Genomic DNA, 24,984 nt, shown 5'->3' with positions numbered 1-24,984 from the left:
ACCTGATGTGTAAAGGCAACCCAAAACAGGATGTTGGCTTTTCGAGTTGATTGATTTTTGAAATGCAAATGTTGTTTCTTTGGTAGTTACCTTATCCCCCCCACACACACTTTTTTTTTTTTTTTAGTTTAGAATTGAGCTGCTTGAGTGGGAACAGAAAGGGTTGAAACCCCATTTTCAGGAGGTCAGAAGCCCAATATAGTAACAGCTGCTGGTTAGTGGTGTGAATTCCAGGAAAGGATGTGGGTAACAACAGCCAAGGCCAAGCAGAGAGGTGGACAGAACGACCTCAGATACTGGCACTGACAGGTGAGCTGTACTAAAAACCTCAACAAATGTCTTAACAAAGCACAGAATTGCAATCTGTCTTGCAGAAACCCACAGCTCCCTCCACCCTTCGCTCTCCCACCATGATGACAAACATACCTTCCCAGATTTGGCAGCTAGGCAGACACACCCAAATGAGATAAATGAGATAACTGCACGGACACAAATGCCAGAGACAAAATTTCAGATGCCCTCCAATGCACTTTTAACTAACTGGTTTTTAAGTAAAGCATTGCTATGTCTCTGCGTTTCCTTGTTGTTGCTCCCTCCGAGCACCCTGCAGAGGCTCTATTCCCCATCCTTCATAATACAAGAAGCCAGCAAATGTTGCCCATAGTGTTTCCAAGCATGGCAGAACCTCTTACACCACCTGTTTTGAAGAAATTACAGGAAGAAGGAGTTCCTTGCACCTCTCCCCCACGTGCTCCCTGTAGCAGGAGTGCCAGTCATTTCTTCTGAAGCAAACTTGCTGTGTTGGCCTCACATGCCTTGAAAAGAATCAGACAGGAAGCTGCAAAATCCAGGGGGCCACAACTGCAGCATTTTCTCAGTCAAATGAAATTTCCCCCCAGAGCCTGTTTTAATGACACTAGTGATGACTTTTTTTTCTTCCTGCAGAGCTGAACAGATGTCGAAATTTTTTTTGGATGTAAGAACAAGTGAGTCTCATAGACACTGCTACATCCCAGGTTTGTAAGCAGGGATATACAGAAGGATGCAAAGAGTCATAGTCAAAGATACTTCCAAATACTTGCAAATGCACATCATGTGAAACACCCAGTTTCTCTGTAGAACCTCCCTAAAAAAGGTTTGTTTCAGAGATCTTGCAGCTAAAGCATGTGGGTTGTTTGTTTCAGTCCAGAAACAAGAGAGAGGAGAACAAATCCACACCTCATGTCTTCCTGTCTGGAGGAAGACACCATATTTCTGTGCATTTGCCTCTTGTTCCTTTAGGAAGGAAGATTTAGCATTGAAAAGTGTCAAAAGTACAGACAAAATTATAAAAAATGCTCCGAGTACTGTGTGCCATGCCCAGTGCAATGGCATTTCGGAATCCAGCAGGCAGAAAAGGTTTGCTTTGTGGCAAGATACTTGGAGGCAGAAATAAAAGGAGTGAAGAATTGTGGTGGGGCAGCTGCAACAGCTTTTGCCTTAATAATATGGGTGAAGTGATACTGCCTCTCCCTAGCAGTTTCCTTTTCTGTACACCTAAGCAAATGGTTTCCTCTGCACAGCAGAGCCCCTGAAAGCAGAAAAAAAAATACTGAAACAGTCCCTGAGCAGCAGGAAACAGTTATGGGAGGTGTGATTTGATGGTGTGTTACATGGCAGATGTCTAGAAAACAACACTTGCAACCCATGTCCAGTGAAATCCCTCAGCTTGAAATCCTCCTGCTGTCCCCACAGCAGGCAAAGCATGGGCAGTAGAAGAATCCTGCCCTCCCTGCCTCAACCCTGTTTCTCAGTTCAGTTTCTATTCCCTGTCCTAATGCACCATTGTCAGGACTTGAAGAAATCAATAGGATTTCCAAACAAGTGGTAGTTCCATTTTCATATTTTTTTGAGATTTTATTTTCTTATATCTACAGTTGCAGCATCTTCTGGTTGCTTACAGCAGAGGGGTTTCATCTAATCCATCTAATCCAGTGTTTCAACAACAGAAGATTAATTTGTCTTCTTGCCCAATCTGCAGATTGCAGCAACTCAGCCCATCATTCTTTTGGCTAAGGACAGAGTGACTATTGTATATTGAATCTGGGAGATAATTGGATCACAATTTAAATCTGCAAATTCCACAGGAGTCCTGCAGCATGCAGGACAGCAACAGTTAACTACACTGGAAGAACCACTATCAGTAACAGGGAGCTGGGATATCATGATGCTCGCATTTAAATCCATGCTGGAGCATTTTCAGCCACAGCCAGCAGGGACTTGTGAAACACTGCAAAGGAGAAGTATGCATCCCTTCTAGAAAACATGCTTTAACTCTCTTCTGCCCCCAAGGTATCGAGCCAAAATGACGATATGACATTGTGTCACTTTGCAGCTGCACTCAAAGCGAGGAAGCCAGCAGAAGACAAAGGGAGCATTTCCAAATTCCTCTGCACCACCCTGCTCTCGAGAGGTGGGGACTGAAATTCTTTGAGAAGGAGCATATGCAAACAGTTGCTAAAAGAGATGTCCGGTTTACAGCACTGTGATCAGCGTGGAAAGGGAAACTGAAGCAAAAACATTCCGGAGCCCAGTTTTTCCCCATCTGAATTTCTCTATCACCACGGAAGCTTCTCACTTCAGTGTGCAACTCTGTCCATCCCTGCGAAGGGAGAGGAGAACAACCCACACCTTCCGACCGGGTGGTGTGAGACACAAATTCAAGGTGGAAAGAGCTAGTCCTGCTTTACAGCTGGACAGTGACAACCTTGCATGGGGACTCTCTGCTAGTGCCCACAATTAAGCCCTGTCCTCTCCCTGCGGGATCAGCCAGTAGATATTTGTCCTTCCTGGGAGTCCCAGCCATGCACCAGGACAACGCCTTAAATTCTGCTCAAGCCCAGTAATCACCCTCGCTCTCCTCCTATTCTGCCTTTCTCAAGACAGTTCATTGCCGAGTGAAATTACCGAAAAGAAGGAAGAGAAAGGAAAGCTGCAGTTAGAAGGAAAGGGATTCTCTCCTGACAAACAAACAGGCAAGAGACCCTGCAGCTTGGGAGAGGGAAGTGTGGACAGCGGAGAGATCGAAGCAGAGATAGCAGGGCAGGAACTGCCAGCATTGGAGAGAAATAGAGACTAAACGGAGGGGTGGGAGGGGAATAAAGATAAGGTGATAGAAAATAGGACGGGGGAGAGAGAAAAAGGGAGAGGAAATGCACATGCGGTGTCCCCAAGTTTGGGCGCGGAGACAGAGCTTGTTGCTTGTTGTCTCACGAGCCCAGCGCTCCGGGAAGGACAGTATCTGTTTAGATTTGTGTCTAAATTTAAACCCTGATTGCCTTGCCTCCCCCTCCTCTCCCCTCCCTCCCTCCCTTCCTCTCACCCACCCGCCCTTCTTCCTTGTTCGTAGTGCAGGGCCACTCTCCGGGCTCTGTCAGCTCGGACTGAGCAGCAGCTGGGATCTCCCAGCCCTCCACGGCGGCACGGCTCTGCTCTGGCTCGGCTGAACTTTTCCCACAGATAACAGGGAAAGGGGTGGGGAAGAAAGATTGCCCCGCGGACACCTCTCTTCTTGCAGGACATGGAGGTAAAGAAAACTTTTTTATTTTCACTAGCTTGTGACTGGCTCCGCGATTTGCTTTAGCTCCACCTTGCAAAGCAATTTCTCCCTGAAGGCAGCTTCAAAATATCTTTTAGCTGGGGTTCAGATAAAGGTCTCTTTCCTCCCACCCCAACTCCTGTCGTGCACCTCAGACTCTTTTGCACGTTTTAGTCCAGATTTGGAAAGCAGGGGGATGGTTTGGGAAGAAATTACCTCTGTGAAAGGGGAACGAGGGAGACCTGATATTTACTTATTAGCCTCCGAGGTGTGATTTGTGTGTTAGGTTTTAAAAGGTATCATTTTGAAAGGAGGTTTTAAGGAGTCATTAAGAATGGGGACATAAGAGAACAAACCTTCCAAGCTCCTTGGGGTTGGTTCCTTCCCAAACCGTGCAGCAGCACTTGTGCAGCTTTGTGTAGCTCCTGTCCCATGTAGATTGGGAGGTCTCATTTACCTTATCAATGGAACATTTTGGGTCAGGGAAGGGGACCCGAGAGCCCGTGCTTGAATGAGGTAGATGAGTAGCACACCCCCAGAGGGTTTTCTGTCCCTTTTTCTCCATGCACCCTGTGCTCCAGGAGAGTTGGATCTCATGTCTCAGGGTCAGCATGCAGCTGGAGGACAGGAGTATGACTTCCCTGGGGTTTCTGTTCAAGCCTTCTCCTGTGTAACACCCTCTTGGGCAAGGCAGTTCACCTCCCCCTGCCTCCTATCCCATTCATTTAAAATGGGGATGGTGGTGTTTGCTTTGGTCATGTCAGGCTGGATTTGTGAGCTTTTCAGTTTTTTAAAGTGGCAAGGGGAAAGGAATATTTATTTTTAGGAGGGGCACAGGAAATAGAAAGGTGATTACAACATTGGCAAAACCTCAAATTATGAAAGAGGACATTTGGTATTTCTCTCTGCTAAACAGAGACCTTACTAAACACTTTATATTATCTTCCCAGATAAGCCTTTTTCTGCGTGGAAGCAGCCCCAGTAGCAGGGGACACTCAACAGAGCCAGGGAACAGTGTGCTTCAAGCACCACTTGAGGTTTTCTTTGAAGAATTCCAGTGCATAACTCAGCTGGGCAATTGTGATAACACCCAGGTGCTAACATCACCATCCTTGTTATCTGTGCTGACCTGCCCCACAGGCAAGGGTTAAAGATTTGGCCCGTTCAGGTGTGTTTGTTACAAAAAATGTCCTCAACCGAATTATCTAAATAGATTTTGGGGTGGAGAAGGATCAAGCAGTGGTGGAACCAGCTCAGCACAGACTACTTACGTGACATGACAAATGTTTGGCTTTACAAGGGTTTTCAGGTTTGACAGAGCCTAGGTCACTCACTGTTAACATTTGTTTGATTCTTTTTCACTGTAGTATCCTGTAATGTTTCAGAGGGGAGGGGGAATTGAGCTCCTAATTTGTTATTATTTAGGGCTGAAACAGGTATTTTGGCATGTTGAGGACAGTCTCCCTCACCCCCTCTTCTCTCCACACACAAAGGATTGTGCCCCTCGAGTATTTTCTGCTGTCTCTGTGGAGTAGAAAGGAGCACACCTGCTATTTCCTTTTTGGAGACACATGTGGAAGGTCAGGTGGCCCGGAAGCTTCTCTGAAGTATCTGACCTAAGAGTTCCCTGCTCTTGTTTCTGTCTCTTTACCTCTATTTCCCACCTTTTCCTCGTGTTACCTGGGTTTTTTTGGTCATCTTAGATTACTGAATCCATTCGTATTTTTAAAACATCTCAATGTCCAAGATATTTTATAAGTAGTATGCTTGGTCCTGCCCCAAGCCTCCAAAAAGGTGTTTTAATGTCCCAAAGTTAAGAAGATATTAGACTAAAATAGAGCCAAGAGCAAGAGCTTGATTTCTCACCAGCTGATCCTCTTCTCTGTTTCTTCCCAAGGGCTTTTCACGGGCAGGACACAAAGGATCACCAGAGATTTTTTTCTTTAAAACCAGATTTAATGATCCTATGCAGCAGGAACGAGAGGAGTCCTGTCATTTCCCTGTTTGCTTCATCAGTGTCAGGCAGACCTGCTCCCTGCTTTCCTGCTGGCATAACTGGCAAGCTCTTTGCTCTAATGGGACACAAGAGGATTACCAGCATTAGGAGGAAAAGGGCAGAGGGCTGACCTAGCCAGCTGATTTCCATCACTTCCCTGGCAGGAAGACCCTAGTTTTGAAAAAGCCACAGAAGCAAGATAGTTGGGATCTCTTTCTTAAAGGGGTTAGTTTCAGTTGCTGCTACTTAGGGGCTAGTACCTATGGTCTTAGCCATCCTGCTGTCAGCAATGTGCCACATTGAAAGCAGCAACTGAAACTAAGATCTTAAAGAGGGAGGAAAAGGCAGCAAAACCCTGCCCTTGCAGTTGACATAATTTTGTGATCTTCAGTATTTTGTTTTGTTGTTTGGGTTTTTTTTTGGCCCATCTTCTTGATGCAAAATAGATTTGACAATCAGTTTTCTTTCCAGTGTTATGGCAGATGAAAAGAAATAATGAAGTTTATACTACAGATTGTTAACATGAGTTCATATCAAAAATGTGTAAAACTGCACTGGGGAAAGCTAAGCCACTTGTAAAGAAAAGCAGCCACAAAACATTCTTTGCACTTATGGTACAGAAAGTATTAGAAATTTTGTGTTGGTTTGTTAGTTTACATCTTCAGATTTGGCCCAAGCTGTCTAATTCCCATGGCTTGTGGGTTCCCAAACCTTGTTGCAGATGTTGTGAGTTAAGGCATGCACTGAAAGTGCTTGTGGCTTTCTGCAGCCCATATTGCACAGCAGTCATGGCATTCCTCTTCCCAGCCTCTGTAGGGGCTTGGGAGCATAGAGACACTTGAACTCTACTTGCACAGTGACGGGAAACAATCCAAGACTGAATTTCACTTGAGTGGCTCCCTATAGTGTAATGGGTTCCCTAAGCTGCAGGCATGCAGAGGTGCAGCAGCCAGGTGTATTTTGGGAAGGCTCCCCCCTTCTTTGTGCCTGCCAACAGATGTCATTTAATTCTGTGACATCTCCATTGCCATGTCTCTTTTCTGCAACTACTCCTGCTAGATCTCAATTTTCCCTGTTGGTGCACTGACCCAGCAGAGGCAAAGCTTTTCCAGGGCTGAGGGCAGTTCTCTGCTCACTTCACCCTTTGGGGCAACCTCCTGGGCAGCACTCACCCTGTCCTTAGGAAAACTGCCCTGGGGAGACCTCACCCAAGGGGACTGAATTGGAGGGGATGCAGGAATGGGTACTGTGTAGATGAGGGGGGCTGAAGTCTCTGACCATCCTGGTCCTCAGAGCAGCAGGACAGGAGGTGAGCTGGGCTGAGGGAGGTCTCTGCCCACCCTGGCAGCTGTGGAGCCGAGATTATGAACAGGCATTACGCCATGGTTAGCTCTGCCAGGAAGCAATATCCCTTTCTCAGGAAGCTCTGATGATTGGCTTTCGTTCTAAAAGTTAAAGTGTTCTTTTTCCCCTCTTCTTTTCTTTCTTTTTGCTTAACAGAATGGTTCAACATCAAATACACTTGTTTTAATATTTCCTCTCAAACCCACATTCACATTCATGCAGTGTGTCTGTGAAAATAAAGAGTATTTAAGTAAACTGGGAGAGGTACTGTATGATCCCATTTTACCCCTCAGGTCTGGGCAGTTTTGGGACCTGCTTGACGTAAATAGCATGTCTGCAGCAAGGAGTCCTGGAAAGGATCTGGTTTGCCAGACTTCACATCCCTGTGACTTGAGGCCTCCCTCTTGAAGGACAAGAAACAGCAAAACCAAATCCCATGGGCTGTGCTGCAGCCCTTTCTTCCACCTAGAATAAATGGAACTAAGGCTTTTTCTGTGTCACCAGAGAGGGAGAATTCTTCTGAACCTCTCCTCATTCCCCAGTTTGGTTGTCTGAGTTTCCCAAGCCATGGTGACAGCATTTTGGAAACGCCTTCTGTCCTATGCTCCACAGTCTAATTGGCAGGATGCTTTGCAGTTGGGCAGCATATCATGCATACCTTCTCATACATTCCCAGGAGCTGCTTATCTGAAGAACAGGGGAAAACATCAGCACTGCTTTATCAATAGATGCTGCTTGGAAACTTGCTGGCTTTTATCATGGAAATGAACCAGCTCACACAAACTGGGGCTGGTTTTCCATTGTTTCCACTTTGGTCTATTGACAGAGGTGTTTTAAAGACACAGATGCTTCTTTTCCTTAAACAACAGCACCACAGCCTGAATTTGTGAATCTGGGACCTGAGCTGGCAGCTGAACCCAGCAGCAAGGAAACCTCTTTGGAGGACCTTGTTTGGTGCTTTGAGACATCAGCCCTGAATGTGGTCTAGGGACAGCAGAGCTGTTGTGCAAGGAGAAGTTGTTATTACACACTCACTGCAGAGTTGCTTCACGCCTTGTTGTGACAGAGGCACAGGGCACTTCATTCTTACAGAATCTTACCTAGGCATGGATTTAAGTCACACTTCATGCAGGTCACAATGTATCCAGCTGTGTAGTCTCATGCCACAAATGCTTTTACATAAAATCTGAGTTGTATCTTTATATCTTACCACCGGTATCTGGGTCCTGGTAATGTACTGGTGAGGATAAGCCTTATCTGCTCCATTGGTGCCACTTTTCAGAAAGACAGGAAAAGAGGCTGCACCAAATTCTTGTCAGATTCAAGCATATCACTTGCTGAAGGTGTTTCTGGAAGTCTTCTGCAAACAAAGACCCACACCTCCCTTGCCAGATTTACAGCATATTTACATGCATGGCTTTTTCTTCATTATTCATCACCAGATTTTAAAAGAACTCAAACCCTACATAGTAGGGTAGTAGTTTGCCCTAAGTTCCCTCACCTATAGAATAGGTTGCAAAGTTGTAAGCTGGTTTTTTTGCATGTGCAAATACACCTGCTTACCCTTTCTAATGAGATGCACACAGGGTTTTGGTCAGTGTGGATGACTGGTGGCTAATCTGCAAAGGATATTGGTTTACCTCTGCCAGCTTCAACAAAACTCTTGTTCATCCCAGTCTTCTCAATTGCACAGAGAATTAATGTGTGTGGTTTGGAAAGCCTGGATATCTAAAGGGTGCAGACCAGTGACTTCTTGTGCACAGAAAGGCACAAAAATGCAAAGGAGAGGGAATTCTGGCTCAGAAGATTAGAATTTAACAAGTCAGTGTGGCTTTGCAGGGAGTGTGAGGACAGTACTGTAAAACTGTTTTAGAAAAGAGAGGAAACAGAATTTGTTAGTGCATGGGAAAAAGCAGTATGCCTGGGAATAATGGGATCCAATTAAAGGAAAGATTTATATCTCACCAAATAGCAGGAAAGATTTCTAACAGTGAGGTCTGGCATGGCTTGGAGTAACGTAGTGGAAACCAAATGTAGTAGAAAATCTTTTTCCCATGAATGATTCAAAAATAGACTGGACTGAGTGGTAGAAAGATAAGAAGCAATCTTCAGTTGTATTCAGGTTAGTGGTACTGATAGGGCCACCACAGAGGCAGCACCATGCTGCTTCTGCAGTTCTTCCACTTGTGGGCTGCTAGGAGAAACCAGTGGCTGTTCAGCATCAGGCCCAAAAATGTTTATGATTCCTCCCTGCTGCAGTGCATTGTTCAAGCCCAGCAAACTTCTGCCTGTGGGAAGCTCAGGTCAAAATAAATTGGCATCACATCTGCAAGAGTCTGGGAATGGTAATTTTATAGCCTGTGTAACACACAAAACCAATTTTATTTGTGTTCTTTCTTCCTGTTTTTAGAATGGGTTTCTTTATCCTTTAAAACTGCATACTACAACAGCAGTCGTGACTTACTCAAGTCAATCATCTTGAAATACCTTTCTGCTGAGTGCCATGTTCCTCCTGATGTAAGTTCAGATGAAACATGCCCTGTTTTCATAGACACACACTTGAGCTGGTGTGCCAGGCTTCCCTTGGGCCTTGCAGTGAGGACATGTTTGACCTGTGAAATGGTTTCCCATTTAGTCTTTACAAGGTGCATGGAGTTGTCAGCACTGTCCCTCCATGAGAACCCAGGGTTGCCATTCCCAGTTTGAAGGTGTTCATTCCCAGTTAGAGGCAGAGGGGCTCTCTGTGCAAACAAACATGATGCTCCAGACAGCAGGGGCCTGTGAAGAGCACAGAGTGGAAGAAAAGGGATGGATTCCTGAACACACTGGTTACTCCTACAAAAAAGAAACAATCTTAGCACTTGTCTTTCATCTCCAAGCTCAATGCAAAGTTGCCTTTTCTCACATCAGGACACTCACATCAGGACTTCATTCTCCTGTTATACATCATCTTGTCATAGTCAACTAAGGTAGTGAAAAATCACTAGATCATTCCAGTGATTCCAGAGATCAAAAGTTAAATTCAACTTTTCTTCTAAGCACCTGTGAATTCAGAGCCTTGCTGGCCAGAGCTTCCTAGTGCTGATTCACTCACTGGGCTGGTGTTGTGCAGGCACTGAGCCCACACTTCCTGGACACCTGGTTCCGGTGGCCCAGGGGAAACTGTGCCTGAGGTTGAAAGAACTTTCTTCTTCTTGCCAGAGAAATAACATGTAAATGAGGTCCTATCAGCCAGCAGGTAAAAGAAACAGAGCACTGAAGTAGGGGCAGAGTGTTTCAAAGCTCTTACGAACACTGGGTTTTTCTGTTAAAGCATTTTGGGAGAATATTATGAGCCGTTTTACTCAGAAACAGCAATCATTATCTTCTTCACTTCACCAAAAAAAAAAAATCTGTGTCAAAGGCTAAGCTGCAGCTCAGGAGTTGTTTGTTTTTCCTTAAGTTATATAGATGAGTTGCTTACCAGTGGAAAAGACTAAATTTCCAATGCATCATTATGGCCAATCCAGACTGGGCTGAAAACTCAGGCATTTTCAAACATAACAGCAAATTACAGCTGTTTGGGTACATTTCCCCAGTGTTTGGCCCAGTTTTCAGGAGTCTTGCAGGCTGGAGACTCTGGATGAAGCCAAAGGGTGGAAAAGCAGCTTTGCAGACCCAGGTCCTGAGTGCCACTGGGGCCACTGAGCCCTCCAGGGTCCAACTAACAAGACATCTCAGTGGGTATAGCTCAGCATTCACACCTCAAGCTGGCTGCCAGCAGAGTGCTTGCTATCACTTTCCTCCACTCCATATCTGTGTACCTTTTTAGACTAAATTCCTGGCTTAGATAAATATGAACCTCCTTCTCTGTCCTGCCTGTGTAGACCTAATTTAATAGCAATGTGTTACAAAGATAGCACAGTCCCAGCTGATGAGTCTGGAAGCCTCTGTAGTTGGAAGCTCTGTGTAGGCTCATTTACCCTTCTGATTTTCTGTTCCCAGCCTGATAAATTAAGAGGAGTTTGAATCCCTGTGCTGCTCCAACTAGGCTGTCTCTGAATTTAAATGGGGAGGTACCACAGTGTACTTACAGCATTTATCAGAAGTATTTTGAACTGTCCCTGCATCTTGCATTCTCTGTGCACTTTCTTTCACAGTTCAGTGACTTCAGTTTCTAATTTAACCTTCTGAATAGCTTCAGATTAGATAACTGATGCCTTTTGTATATGCACTTGCCTAATGTTTTTCCTCTTTAACCACTCATTAGGCCAAGAGCAATCCCTTCCTCATCCCACCTGAAGCATCTTGAGTCTGAGCCTCCTCATGTTGAAATTCATCTCTTTTTTTTCAGGCTCTGCTAAAAGCAGGGCTTTTTTCCTGGCCCCCCCATGAGGCAACCAAGGGAGAGGATCCATTGGGTTGAGTCTTTTTCTGCTACAGAGGCTGTTCCATTTGCTCAGCCCATTTCTTACAGAGCAACTGCCCAAGTGTCTCCCAAAGGTCTGCAGGTGAGAGCAGGGGGTAGCCTCCCATGGCGTCTGAAGCTACAGCAAGTCTTAAAGGAACACCATGGTTGAAATGGCATAAAATAATGATTTATTTCAAGGCACAATATGATAAACATGGTTTATACATTTCTTTCTCCACTGAAGTAATGCACATGCAGGTCCAGCCTTCCTGGCCATCTCTCCACTCTGTGTCTTAGTCTAGAACTCCTTGCTCATGTGAGAGTGGAGCACTTGCCCTACAGACTGCACTATTTCCTGTCTCCTGTCCTGTGGGCAGCCTGGGAGGTTTTGCTGGTTGTTCCTCCATTAGCTCACCCCTTACTCCCCTGGAGTAGCAAGAGCTCCCCAGAAGAAGGCCTGGAAGTACACACAGAGAGGCACCAATTAATTTGGGGGAGCTTGACAAGCTGTGTACAGTTCCCAGACCATTAAGAAAAACAGATGTCTGGAAGGGAAACACTGGGAAGCCAAGAAAGATCCTGAGGGAAGCCCTGGCCAGGAGCAGAGCTCTGTACAAGCAGCTGGTGGAGGCAGCTCACCAGGAAAGCAGCTACATCTTACAGTGGCCACCACTGCTCTTCCTCAGAGATGCCACCACACCCCTCCAGCCATGGAGCTTTTGGAAGCAGCCTTTGGAAGTCTTGAGGGCACATCCCAGAGGCTGCCTGGACAAGCTGCTGAAGACACACGGGAAGCAATGCTCTCCAGGCCAGCCAGACCAACATCTTGCTAACAGCTGTTGTCAGCTGTAAATCAGGACATCAGCATCACCCTGCCAGGGTACAGATCAGCCCTTGGCTCCAACGGAGCAATTCCACATTGGGAGTGTCTGTGGATTCTTAAAACAACACAACCTCATCAACTTATTTATTCAATGGATAATTTCGGAGAAATAACCCATTCTCCCCCCGCCCCCTTCAAGCATATTATCTGCAGTTTAGATATCTGCTATAGCTCATGTCTGTTGTATCACCAAGTTTTCAGACAGTATTTATTGCTACAGGGCTCCCATTGGATGGAGAGAAGGAGTTCATGACAGGACTTTATATCCATATCCTGCCTGACATACCAGAAAACCCAGATGTCTTCCTGAACTAAGCTGAAAACTGTGTAGGTGTCCACCTAATTTAATTTTGGAGAAATGAAAAGTAGCGCTGCTTGAAGGAGAGTGGGGATCTTCAATTACTTAAGAAAGTGGTGTATTAGCTCTCAGATGATCTTGAAATCCTGCTGCCGAGTCAATTACTGAATCATCTAGATTGGAAAAGACCTGTAAGATCATCAAGTCCAACCATTAACCTAGCCCTGCCAAGCCCACCACTAAAACAAACCCCTAAGTGCTACATATCCATCTCCTTAGGGATGGTGGCTCCATCATTTCCCTGGGAACCTTTTCCAGCGCTTGAACATCTCTTTCAGTGAAGAAATTCTTCCTAATATCCTATCTAAACTTCTCCTGGGGGGCAACTTGAGGCCATTTTATCTTGTTATATTCCCACTGGCCTCCTTCATTGCAACCTTCTTTCAGCGAGGAGCTGAGGGCTGTATTAGGCCATTCCAGAGCAAGGGACTTTATTTTCAGCATCCCAATCTGAATTTTCATAACCTTCAATAATAGGAATGCTCTGTGTATCTGCTGCAAGGTTCTGGCTTACTGATAGCATTCCCATTTAAGCAGCACAAACTATTTCCCCTAAGAGACTTAGAGATATGGTAAACCTGATGGACAGTTGCTTCCAATGTGTCCCTGGTGTTCACTTGGAGCAAGGGAGGAGCTCTGCAGCATCAACACCATTCTTAGAAGGCCAAATGAGCAAAAAAACCCCATCTGTTTTAAGAAACTGTTTGTTCCAGATAAATACAAGTATTTTTAAAACAAATATATTAACTCGAAGGAAACAGCAAGACACTGAGCTTCCAGGACCTCATAAAGGGAAGAGGTGTATTAATTTAGTCTCCTAGTGTAGTCAGACTTAGTAGTTGTAGAGATCTGTCTTCAACTATTTGGTTTTGTGTCTCAGTACTTAAGGTTGCTGATGGCTGAGCTCCAGTTTGCAGTGGTAGAGCTGTAGTCAGATGGTTTGCAATACACTTCCACTTACAGAAGCCACATGGTAAACTACCAGCTTTTCAGTCGTTCTGTACTTCTTTTTTATTCCTTGAAGCTGCATCATCTTAAAATACCTCAGCCTCTGAACAGAGACAACTGTGCACCCCAAAGAGTCAAAGGGAGAATGCTGTGTGGTGTGTCTGGCCTCAAAACCCAGTATGAGTGCATTTCTGAAGCTGTGCTGCTTCAGGTGGCAGGAGAACTCCCCCTTGCATGGAGCCTCTCAGGGAAAGGCTGCCATGCAGCCTGTGTGGGCACAGCCTCTCTGCTTTTCCCTCTTTTTCCACTTGTGTGGCTGGGTATGACTGCATCCAGCCACATATCAACTTTATCCACAATCCTTTTCCTGCTGCCTGGAATTACTTCCATGTTGGCTGCTCGGCCTGACTGCGAGCAGCTGTGCTGGGCTTGTTGTGAGGCAATTGCAGACGCAGGGCCCTGCTACAGGAAAGGCGGAGGCCGTTTCTCCTTGAATTCATTGGACTCCTTAATGATGCTTCTATGTTTTCCCTGCTCTCTTGGACACCCTGGTCACCTTGTCTGTAGGCAGCTGGCCTGGCTGGCACTGTAGAATTTTGTGTCTCTGCTTAGCCCTCCTGTTTTCCTTATCACTGTCTGCAGGCAAATATTGTTATGTATCTTACAAACCAAATAATCCTGATGATCATGATCTCTTTTTACTGTGTGTCCCACAGCCTCTCCCCCTCAGGTCTCACTGGTATTTAACAGCCTTTTATTTCACCTTCCTACCTCCCATCCCAAGCTCCTGTCTTCTTCATGCAGTAGGGGTCACCTTGTCCTTTCTTGAGTACCTTTTGTGTCTTTCCTCTTGAGCATTCTGGCTTCTGGGACAAATCTCATTTTAGCTGTTGGACTAAAATTCTTTCCTGGATTTTTGAGTAGTTGAGGGGAATTATTGTGTCATAAATCAACTACAGGACTAATGCAGAATGGAAAGGCTGCAATCCATATCTTGCAGTCACTCCCTGACCCTGTAGGTTCATTCAATTCACTGGGCACCTGCCTGCTCTGTATTAAAATTTAACCAGTGCCTGGGATGCTGCTTGATTTGCCCTGCCTGGATTTGCCCTGCTTGACCTGTCCTTGGGTCCCTATTACATTCCCCCTATCCCACATCCCAGCACTCCTTTTCCCATTAGAATACTCTGAACATGGCAAACAGGATCAGGCATCTCACAAAAAGCACTTATTGCAGAAAAGGAAACAGTGACACCCATGCTTTGCTGGAGGTTTCTGTCGTCACTTGTCATAGATTCCCAAACACAAAATAATTTATTTAAATGATTGATTTTAACTGATTTGCCATCCCCTGCACAGAGAGTCATAGCTGAACAGCCAGATGCCTTTTCCTGCTCAGGGCACAGCAGAGCCAAGAGCTGCCTGTGTCTCTGTAGGGTACAGGCTGAGGTTTCACACATGCTGCCCCTGCACAGGCATCCTGCCCGCTAGGGACCAGGTGCTGCAGTTCACTGCCTCTTTTGGTAATGGTGGTGCTGGATCAAACCACTCTTGGCAGCCTTTGCCAGAAGCAATAAGACACTTGCTCAGGAAGCCTGGGCTCTGTTCTGTTCTCTGAGGGTGTGGGCTTGAAACCCTTTGGTCTGCTCAGGAAGGGATGGGTTTTAACCCAGGGGTTTGGGCAAGCACTTGCCAGCCTGCTTGTTTAAGCCATGCCAACATGTAGCAAAGAATTCAAGGCTTGCTGGAGCAGAGGAGACCTCACACACCTGCCTGGTCACCTGAGTGCTTCCCTGACAGGTGAAACCCTAGCTTGTTTCAGGACCATTTCTGGAGGGTATGCAGCAGTAGCTGTACAGGCATTAAAGTGCACAAGCCCATACATTGCCCTCTCAGCACATGCTCCTGACAGTGATTTGAGGTAATGCTGCTGAGATTAACCAGCCCATGCAGTTTTGGGAACATGCAGGCACCAGGCAATTGCCAAATATTTTCATTGTCAGAAGGGAAACTCAAGATTTCACTTGTGCCTTTCACAGTGACTCTTGCTGCCTTTGCTAATCTCTCCAGATGGAGCTTGGCAAGCACAGGCCAGGCACTCTTGAGAGCTACGTACCATGGCACAAAGGAAAGAACAACTTGCTTAAAATAATGATTATCTCATTTTATTTTCATTGTAGTCCCTCTCTGAAACAGAAGGTAGATAGTTTATTCACCACATGGAATTTCCCAATGTTTACAGATGTTTCCTATAATTCTCTTGTGAGGGACACAGCTCCTCTCCTGTGTGTCTAGCACTGGCTGCTCTCCTCTGCCTGTCTCCTCCTGCCTGGCACTGTCTGGCTCTGCTGACACCGCAGCATCTCACTCCAGCCACCACCCAGTGGTCCCCATGGCCCAGCACACTTGGGCTATTGGTACCTCAAAGGGACAAATAGACCAGGGTACCCCAAACCACTAAAGGATGGAAAGCCATCGGAGTTTCCCCTCTACTTTTAGTAGGCAAGGCTGACCATTTATTTACAGTGTAGTGGATGAGTTCAACACAGTGCTTCTTCCTTTGAGAAACATTTGTCCCTTTACTAGTTTTGGGCTACTTACCAGCCTCTACCTAATTCCTAAATCTTGCTTGGGTTAGCCTTTAAATATGGCAGATCCAACCCTCTGTAGTTCTCAAGTGAGGCATTGGAGAGTTTTTCTTGTAGTCTTCTGGATGAAAGCGGCTGAGCTGGAATATCCTCACATTACCCTTTGGGCAGTGCTTGACCCCAAGTGCCAAGATGGCAGCACTTCACAAGGGAGCTCTCAGAATGAGAAAATCAAGACCAGATCACTGCATGTCTTGAGAAGAATGTTGCCCTAAAGCAAACTCTTTCCAAACTCAGGGAAGTGTTACATATTTTTACATATTTTATGTAAAGTGGAATTTTTCTGCCCTTTCTCTTAAAAACAAACAATCCCTTGTAGTCCACATTCCTCATACTATTCTGCCCTGGGTTACAGTCAGAGCTTCTTCCTCATTCTCACCCTCATTATAGCTGTGCAATAGCCTTGCACTTGAGGCCAGGCACACACTCATCCTATATTCACCTCTCTGTGGTGGGATAAGCATTGACCTGGGTGACACTCTGAGAAGGAATGTCATGCTTCTGTGTTGTTCTTGTAGCTAACTTATTCAATAGACTCTGAGAAAAAAGCCAGCAGTGATTTACCCTCAAGCAAGAACTTGCTCTCCACTGAAAATACTTCAAAAAGAAAGAGTTCAAGAGAAGACCTGATGTGTTTTCCTGCCATTTTTATTTCAGGAGTTTTAGTTGAATCTTTGTTAGGGCTGCTATGAGAGGTCCTGTTTTCAGATGGAACTGAGGAGAGCTGCTAGGGATCTCTGGGTTCTAGCAACACTGACTGCCAAGAAGGCAGCATGGGTAAGCAGGACTCCTTACCTTCTCCTGACTGCCTCCAAAACCTTCATGTCCAATATTTCTTTACTTTGTTGACATTTCTCAATTAATGAGCACTCCCTTGTCTCAAGGAAACCACAATCTACAGCTATGTAGAGATATGTTCAGAAGAGATGTGTGGCCGGGTCAAAGCAGTCTAAAACCCATCTTTGGGGCCAGGAGCTCAGACTGGTCCCAAACCTAATCTGAGGTCCTGTTGTCTCTGCAGAGTATTCAGAAATCTGGAGCCCAAATTCCAGCATTCACAATATAATTCATAGTTTGCTTTCCCCAAAGCTGCAAGAATGAATCTGTTGCGTGTGACATCAACCAGATGTGGAGGCTTCCTCTGCCCTGGCTGAGGCTTCACAATGTAGATGAGGCTTTATCTTGGACATGCAATGGTTCTGCACAGTTGTGTAGACATTAACTCCTTTTGAGTTAACATATGAGACATTAGCTCCTTTTCTTGCAAGTCCAACTAGAAATCTGTTTGCACAACCTTCAAAATGCCAGTCCTAGCAAACAGCACCCGAGGATTCGGCAGAGTGCTGAGATCATCATTATATTCCTCAAAAAACCTTTACTCTCTTTCATAACCAGATTTTATGGCCAAGTATCAGCTCCTGAATTATTCTTGTGTCTTTGAAGTGGAAATCTTACTTTCTTTGCTCAGCTTTCTGTTACGTTTCACTCCTGCATTCTAGCAGTGAGGGGCCCATGGCACACTGAGACCAGTTATTCCTTTTTGCTCAGCCATCTGATGGCAACCTGGGGGAAAAGGATGAGGACTCTGCATGCTGCCATTCATAAAGCTCACAAAATTCTCATTGGGATTGTGAAATGAGGTGTTTAGCATCTGGTGAAAGTTGATCAGAGAAAATATTGCAGAAAGGTAGAAGTAGAAAAGTATTCGTTTTTTGGTAGTGTTTAGGATACATTAAAAAGACCTGCAAGATATTCTTGTCTTGTCCTCTCCTGGAAAGTAACTGTAGTGATGCTCTAAATGCTCACAAAGTTCTCAGGCCTAGCCTAGCCCCACCAGAGGAAGTGGCAGAGGTGGCTCACAGGGTAGCTTTTGCTCTGGTGGAACACAGCACAGTAAATATCGCCCCTGCTGTACAGTAAATGGTAGGAAAGGCAGGTAGGAGCCTTGGCCTTGCTTCCCAAAGTGCTACAGGCTACACTGACACAATGATGGACAGACTGTCTAGGAGGTATCACAGAGCCACAGCTGCAGTCACTTCCAGCTGGGGCTTCTGCCAATAATTAAAATTTACTACAATGAGACAAGAAGCAGCTTCCTTGCCAGATAAGACGCCAAGTGAGTAAATAAATCACACAAATCCCTCCTGAAACAGAGAGCTGGAAGGTCTCCAGTGAGAATGATTTGTGAAGAAGAGTAAAGAGAGAGATGCAAAGAAGGATGATTTGCTGGACTGAAGAGGGGTCAGAGTAGCAAGAAGAGTTTTGTTTATTCAGGGCTTACATCTTGGGATGTGTTGCTTCTTGAGCCAGGGGCCCAGCGTGGTGCTGAGCTCCAGTCGGAACAAGAATCATGAGATTTCCTTCTAGGGATGCGGAACATGGGCCAAGGCCAGTGTGAGCCCACCTACTTCCTGGGCAATCTGTGTTCAGCCTGTGTTTGTGCTTTTGTGGGTCACAGGGAGAACAGGGAGGCTCAGCTCCTGGGTAGCAGCATCTCCTGCTTTATGCTGCCTGATTCCTTATGCTGTGATTCAGGTGTTTTCCCACCCTCTCATCTTTCAGCTTGCTCTTTTGGGGGAGTTTGTGTTTTGAACATACTCTGCTTACTTGCCCCTCCCTTCCCAGTCCAAACAATGTTCCCCTTTCAGTATGATCCTGATGCCACTGACGTACTCACATGGGTACAGATAAACAAATCAGTTCAGGTTATGTTGGCAGGAGGGTGCAAGCTGGGATTCATCTAAATGTCAGAGACAGAGAAATTACTTTGAATGAAACTACAAATTACAGAGGTTTTTCCATTCAGTATCATGAGTCCAATCCTAATTAAAAACTACTCATGAGGTTTTTTAGTTGATTTAAAGAAGCGTTCCTTGTGAGCTGCCCATCTAATCTTATCTGCACTTAAAAAATGCAAGAGCCAAAATAATTGAGATGCATTTGTGGTGCATTTTCCAGAGCATAAGTTCATGTCCTCTGCAGACAAACAGGAAGTGTACCTTAGATCGTGCCCTGTGTGACTATTCAGTGACCTTCTGCCTCCAGCTGGCCTCTGTGGTTGAAGAAAACATGGGTCAAGGAGAAGGGATTGGCTCCTGCCGATGGAAATCGTCACCCCAAATTGGAGCTGTACTGTCATCACTTCTCCATTGCTTGGTCTGAGGTGTGCAGGACATCTCCAGTCCATCCAACCCCAGCTCTGCAGGGGAACCTTTTTGGGGAAGAGGCAGCACCTCAGTGCAGGAGTAGGAGACATTCACCCCCTCCAACCCCTGCGGAGCCCTGAAAGGAGCAGTATTCCCTGATGCAGCACACAGTGTCATTCCCAAAATGCTGCTTTCTGTGTCAGAATCAGGTACTTGTGAGTTTGAGAACAGCTCCTTTCAGCCAAGCTGATTGCAAATGAGTTCAGTTAGGCAGAAAAGCAGTACCTCGATCAGATTAAGGCTGTGTTTTGCCCTGCAAGCTGGGAGAGTTAGCTCAGTTTGGTATAAGCTTTCCTGTGCAGACAAGGGCTGTGGCTGGCTGGCTCCTCGAATCCTGCAGCTACCTCACTGAAAAATGAGAAGGGTCAGTCCTGGGAAGGCTTTATGCAGAATGCTTTGCCTTGGGAGAGCTGAGCCAGGCAGGCAAGCAAGGGTCTGCAAGAGGCTCTGTTCCCTCCTGAAATCCAGCCTTGGTCAGGATTGATGCTTTAATCCCAGTGAAACCACAGCACTGCTTCCCAGTTGCTGGCCTCTAGGCAGAGTGTGGTGATGGTTTATTTTGACTTCAGGAGTTTCCTCCCCAGAGATGCATCCCCCATCCCTTCCTTAGCTGAGCAGGTCCTACAGGTGTAGAGCTTGGCCTCTGCCATGCAGCAAAGAGAACCTGCTTACACTTTGTGGCTGCTGTTATTTGAAGCAAAGCTGCTGGGGATGGCTGACACGGTATTTATGGGTGTTTTGTGGGTGCTTAATGGCAACTTCTTACCAGTGATGTGCTCCCTGTGGTGGCTCAGAGGTCATGGCCTGGACTTGGCTGTGCCTCGGGTGGGTGGCAACAGACTGTAGAGTGAAACACCAGTGCTACAGACCAGACCAGCTTCTACCAGCAAGCATGCAAAAATATGATTTTTCTGTCTTGTCAGAACAGGAGGACACCTAGGGATGTAATTTCCTCAGGCTCTGGCTGGAGCAGTTAAAGGGGAGCCCTCTCCTCTGTGCTTCAGGCTGTCCCTGCCACCTCTCCCTCCCTTTCCACTACAGCAGGGCAAACACGTGGTGGGCCATGCTGTGAACTCCAAGGCTGAAATGATCTGGGTTAAAAATAACCTTGTAAAGAGTTAAGGGGTGTATTTTAAGCCCAGATCATTCCAGTGATCCAGTTTACAGCACAGCCCCACAAACTCACACAGGTGCAGGGGAGGGGGGAAGGGGGAAAGGAAAGGTCAGGGGAGAATGAGTGGTTGGAAACATAAGCTGTCTGAAACCCAGGGCTTATGAAACTGTGCCCCAAAACCACTGACATACTCTTGTTTTCCTCTACCATACTGACAACTCCCTGCTCATGGTGCAGCATTGGGTGCTGAATATCACCCTTTCTGGATCTGTAATCAAGACACTAGCCCTGAGCCTTGGATGCCTTATTGTATCTGCCTCTGAGACGCTATATTTAAAATTATTTTTGCTGCATTTGCAGTTGCTGAGGTAGATTGTGTGTGCAGCAATGAAAAGATCCCTATGAGAGTCACAGGGGGGCTTTGCAGTGCTTGTGTGAGCACAGGATCTGGCATGATGGGCTGGTGTGAGAACAGGCTGCAGGGAATCATTCCTGTGAAGCTTTTTTGAAAACAGAACATTTTCAAAACATGGGGATCAGGGACTGGCCTCAAAACCATGTCTAGATGCAGCTGCATGAGAATTGGGCTGATAGTTGCCCAGGACCAGTACCAAAAATTGTGTAGCCATCACTGATTTCTTAGCTGCTGAATACTCCAGCCTTGCAAGGTGCTGTGGAGGTGTTGCTTCTCAGTTAAAAAGATGACCCATCTGGCCAAAATGTCCTACCTGCAAAAGCAGATGAGTCAGAGGATTCATTGGGAAGGGAAGAAGATTATGAAAGTATGGATCTCTGCTGTTACTCAGCTGGTATTTAGCCAAAACTGTGCACTGAATGACAGCCAGTAGAACTTTCCTCTTTTCAGCAGTCAAACCAGGTACATGATGGGACATTTCTGTGGGGACTTAGTGGAGCAGGTAATTTCTGTGGGGATCCAGTGGAGCCAGGCAGCCTGTGAGAGGAGCAGGATCTGTGCTAAAAACAGTGGCCTCCTTTCACACAATCTGCAGAGCCAGGGGTTGGTGGGCAGTTCTGCTCTCACAATAGAGGCAAGAACTCTGATGCATAAGGAAGGAGAGGTTTGGGGGGCTCAGACTGGCACATTTGTACCTCAGACACAGATAAAGGCAGAACTTTCTTCCCTGGTGCTAACTGGGAGTAGACTCAGTTTTAAAAGCAGATGAAGAAACATGGTTTTGAAAGCCATTTTCAAATTTACTCAATTTTATAAATTTATTTGGAAGAGAAAAGTGAAACAAACCCCTTACAGAGAACTTGGTAGTTGCACTTCCTTTTTTTGCAGACAGTGCCATGCTTACATTGATGGTATAATTAAATTCCCATTTACAGCTCTGTCTGACAGTTTTCAGAACATACAATGCTTATTTTTATGGAACAGTAAAAGACCTCAGAGTATCAGTTACCAAATTACTGATGGACTAAGCCTTTAACCTTAGCTCAGTGGTTTTAGCTCATGCAGGCCGACCATGCTTTTCTTCTGAAAAGGAAAAGAATCAGCACTTGGCTGGAAAAAGCACAAAAATCATGCCTGAATAATTTCACTGTTATAGAAAAATAAAAAGAGAGAGAGAGAGAAAAGGAACAGAGCTATTTCTCATAACCATTTAGAAAAGTCATGGTGGGTTATTTCACCAAGGTGGGCAGCATGACCAGGAATGGGAAAGATTGCATAATTAATATTGTGGGGCAGGAGAGAGCCAGCACTGAGCTCTGGGGTGAGAGAAGCAGATGTCTTAGTCTTAGGTGTGGAAGAGGCTGAGGGCTGGAATGTGCTCTGGGTTGAAAGTGATAAAATGAAGTTTCCCACCTTTCTCACAGTGGTGGGAAGGAGGAGAGGGAGACTGCCAGCCCAGCTCCTGGGAGTCAAAAGAATTATGTTCTCCTTGCAGTGCAAGGAAGGGAACTTTTTGCACCCAACTACAACACCTTCCCTTGACCAGAAGACACAGAGCCTGGCACATCACCTGGGACAGAAAAAATGTTGTAAAAAAAGCTGGATAGAGCACAGCGGTGTAGCAGCCAGAGGGGATCTGAGTAAGGATCCTTTCCTGTTCTTTATTTTCCGTAATGGAAGAGTCTGCAGCTGGCAGTTTCTGGAGGACACAGCCCCGTGGGCTACTGGTGCTAATCTTAGAATGGCATGTTCAGAGCTTCCTGCACCCCGGCCCCGCGCCCCGCGCCCGCAGGAGCCGCCAGCACAAGACACCCATGGAACCGTGCTGGCCTCCCAGCTCTGATCAAAGAAAGGCAGCTGTGTTTTCAGACTGAAGTGAAAAGAAAAAGAAAGAAAGGAAAAATTCACCCCGAAAACAAGAGGTCAGAGAGGCCAAGAGGAAGTTCAGTGTCTTTTCTGGGAAAAGGCAAAGGGCTGTGAAAGAAGCTCTTGGAGAAAAATGGACGACGAGGGAGGCAGCCTTTCTGCCACAGACAGAGTACTTGCAGCTGCTCAGTTTTAACTGAGTCCTTACTTCAGGTGTCCATTCTGCCATACCCAGGTATCCTGGAAGCTGGTATGAAGAGCCAAGCCTCCCAGTCCACCCTGTATTCTCCAAGTTCATTCTTTGCTCCTTCCTCTTTCCAGCCTGTCCTCCCTTCACAGCAGGGAGACACAGCCTGCATTTTGGAACTGGTGTCCCTCCCCACTTAGCCCAGCCATCATTTTTCATGTGCAGCAGGTTGCCCTGCTGATTTGCTTACCTCACTCTTTCTTCCATTCCATTATCTGCCACTTTCCCTGCCTGTAATTGCTCCAGTGAAAGGTGAAAAGATGAGGGGAAGGTGTGTGAAGGTCACTGGGACAAGACAGCTTTATATGACTTCCCTGGATTCAGGAAAGCTATTCCAAAGTGTATGGGAAATCTAACAGGGAATGGCAGATACCTACAGGGGCTTGTGGGCCTGGGAAAAAGAAGATAACATTTATTAGGAGTATTTATTGGGAGTATTCTCAGCTCTCTGAGAAAGGGAAAGGCTTTTCTCCACGATGCAAACAAAAACTGAGAAACAGAAAGGGCACTGAGGCAGTGGGGTGAGAAGTGTGGTGCTGGTCATGGGTTCATGGTGGTGGTACAGGAAGCTGTGAGGTATGAGGTTCCTTACAGATGGTTTGTAGCCTGCTTTCTTGTTATGAGCTCTCCACCTCAAACAGAATCAGGCTTGTTATTCCTGGTTGGAATAACAATTGTTGGTTAGTTATTCTTAGTTCCTCTGGTTTGGTTTCCCCAGCATCAGATACTAGAGGTGAAGAACAAAGGTTTCCTTTAACAGCTTTGATTTCAAGGCTTTCTATTCACACTGCTCAATAGACACATAGCAAAGAAAACAAGGTGAATGTGGGATGACATCAGCGCAGTGTGGTGTGGGAAGAGCTGCATCATCCAGACTCCAGCACAAGCCTTCTGCTTCTTAGTCTGCTGTCGACCCAGGGGAGGGGAGGCTTCTCTCAGCCATGGAATTTCCTCCTTCCCCCCCACCCCCTCAGTATTTCACTGAGAAAAAAACAGAACAGCAAGGGACACATCTCCAAGCAGATGTTGGCTTGCTGTGAGGACTGGGAATGGCTTCTCACAGCAGAACCACTGGAAAAGCAAGGCTGATGGTGACCAGGGCAGTAACAAGGGTATGAGAGGGCTGAGGATGTGTATGGGGATGTACATTACTGCCTGCTGCATCTGCTCACTGCAAGGATAAAAGGAGCAGACACTTGGCCTGAGACACCTGGTTTGCTTCCATTGAAAAATACTGAGTGTAGGCTCTTCAGCTGGAGCTGAAAGGCTCTGCATGAATTACTGATTTTCTGGGATATTTGAAAATGCTGCTAAATCCTGTCTTCCAAAACCTCTTGCTCTCAGGCTGGCTGATTGATGCCAGATGTGAGAAACTTTGCTTCAAGTCCTTGCTTACTCTTGAACTTTGTAACATATACACAGGCTTGCTTTTCCCAAACTTCACTCACAACTTCTTGTTCCTGGTTTCTCAGAACAGGCCAGCAGAGACCAACTCAGAGGTGGACAAGTCAGCATCACCCTCAGTGGCTCAGCTAGCAGGGAAATTCAAAGAGCAAGCAGCCAATATCCCTGGAAAAGAGGTAAGGTGCTCTGCAGCCACCAGCAGGAAAAAAGTGGGAAGTTAATCACTTGTCTCTTCCTGCTGGAACATCAGTGATCTGAGCATGAATCCACCTTGATTTTGGATCTGCACAAAGGATTCATCTCCTCGTGCAATGCAAGCTGTGGCTGTATCATCCATGCATTGCTGATTGGTGGGTGAGTGTTTTGCTAGAGCCATGTCTTGGGAGAGACACTAACCAAGACATTGCAGAGCTTGGTAAAGTGCACAGATTTACCCAACAGCAGCAGACAGGAGTGCATGCATGTCCTATTTGGGCTGGTTTTTGTGAGCAGACAGCAGCAGTGAATAATAAAATAGCCAATATTGATGGGAAAAGAAACAAACAACAGATGATGCAGTGTAGCAGCCAGTGGCATGTCATCAGCACC

The 24,984-nt window shown here is 46.0% G+C and overlaps 1 protein-coding gene across 5 annotated transcripts in view; it reads left to right on the top strand.

Annotated features, from left to right (window-relative positions):
* The first annotated feature begins 3,370 nt into the window (after positions 1-3,370).
* RCSD1 (RCSD domain containing 1) overlaps positions 3,371-24,984 on the top strand; it is a 30,223-nt gene continuing 8,609 nt past the window's right edge. For 2 of the 5 annotated variants that reach the window (XM_030235081.2, XM_030235079.2), the window contains exons 1-2: positions 3,371-3,565; positions 24,465-24,572. In XM_030235081.2, coding sequence (XP_030090941.1) covers positions 3,560-3,565; positions 24,465-24,572 — 114 coding nt within the window. In that variant the 5' untranslated portion in view covers positions 3,371-3,559. Of the gene's footprint in view, positions 3,566-23,989; positions 24,105-24,464; positions 24,573-24,984 lie in introns of those variants that run through there. The other 3 variants (XM_050978074.1, XM_050978069.1, XM_050978080.1) reach the window with 2 other exon arrangements.

This window comes from Serinus canaria, chromosome 1 (genome assembly GCF_022539315.1).
Source record: "Serinus canaria isolate serCan28SL12 chromosome 1, serCan2020, whole genome shotgun sequence".
Lineage (NCBI taxonomy): Eukaryota > Metazoa > Chordata > Aves > Passeriformes > Fringillidae > Serinus > Serinus canaria.
This window is presented reverse-complemented; position numbering and strand designations above follow the sequence as displayed.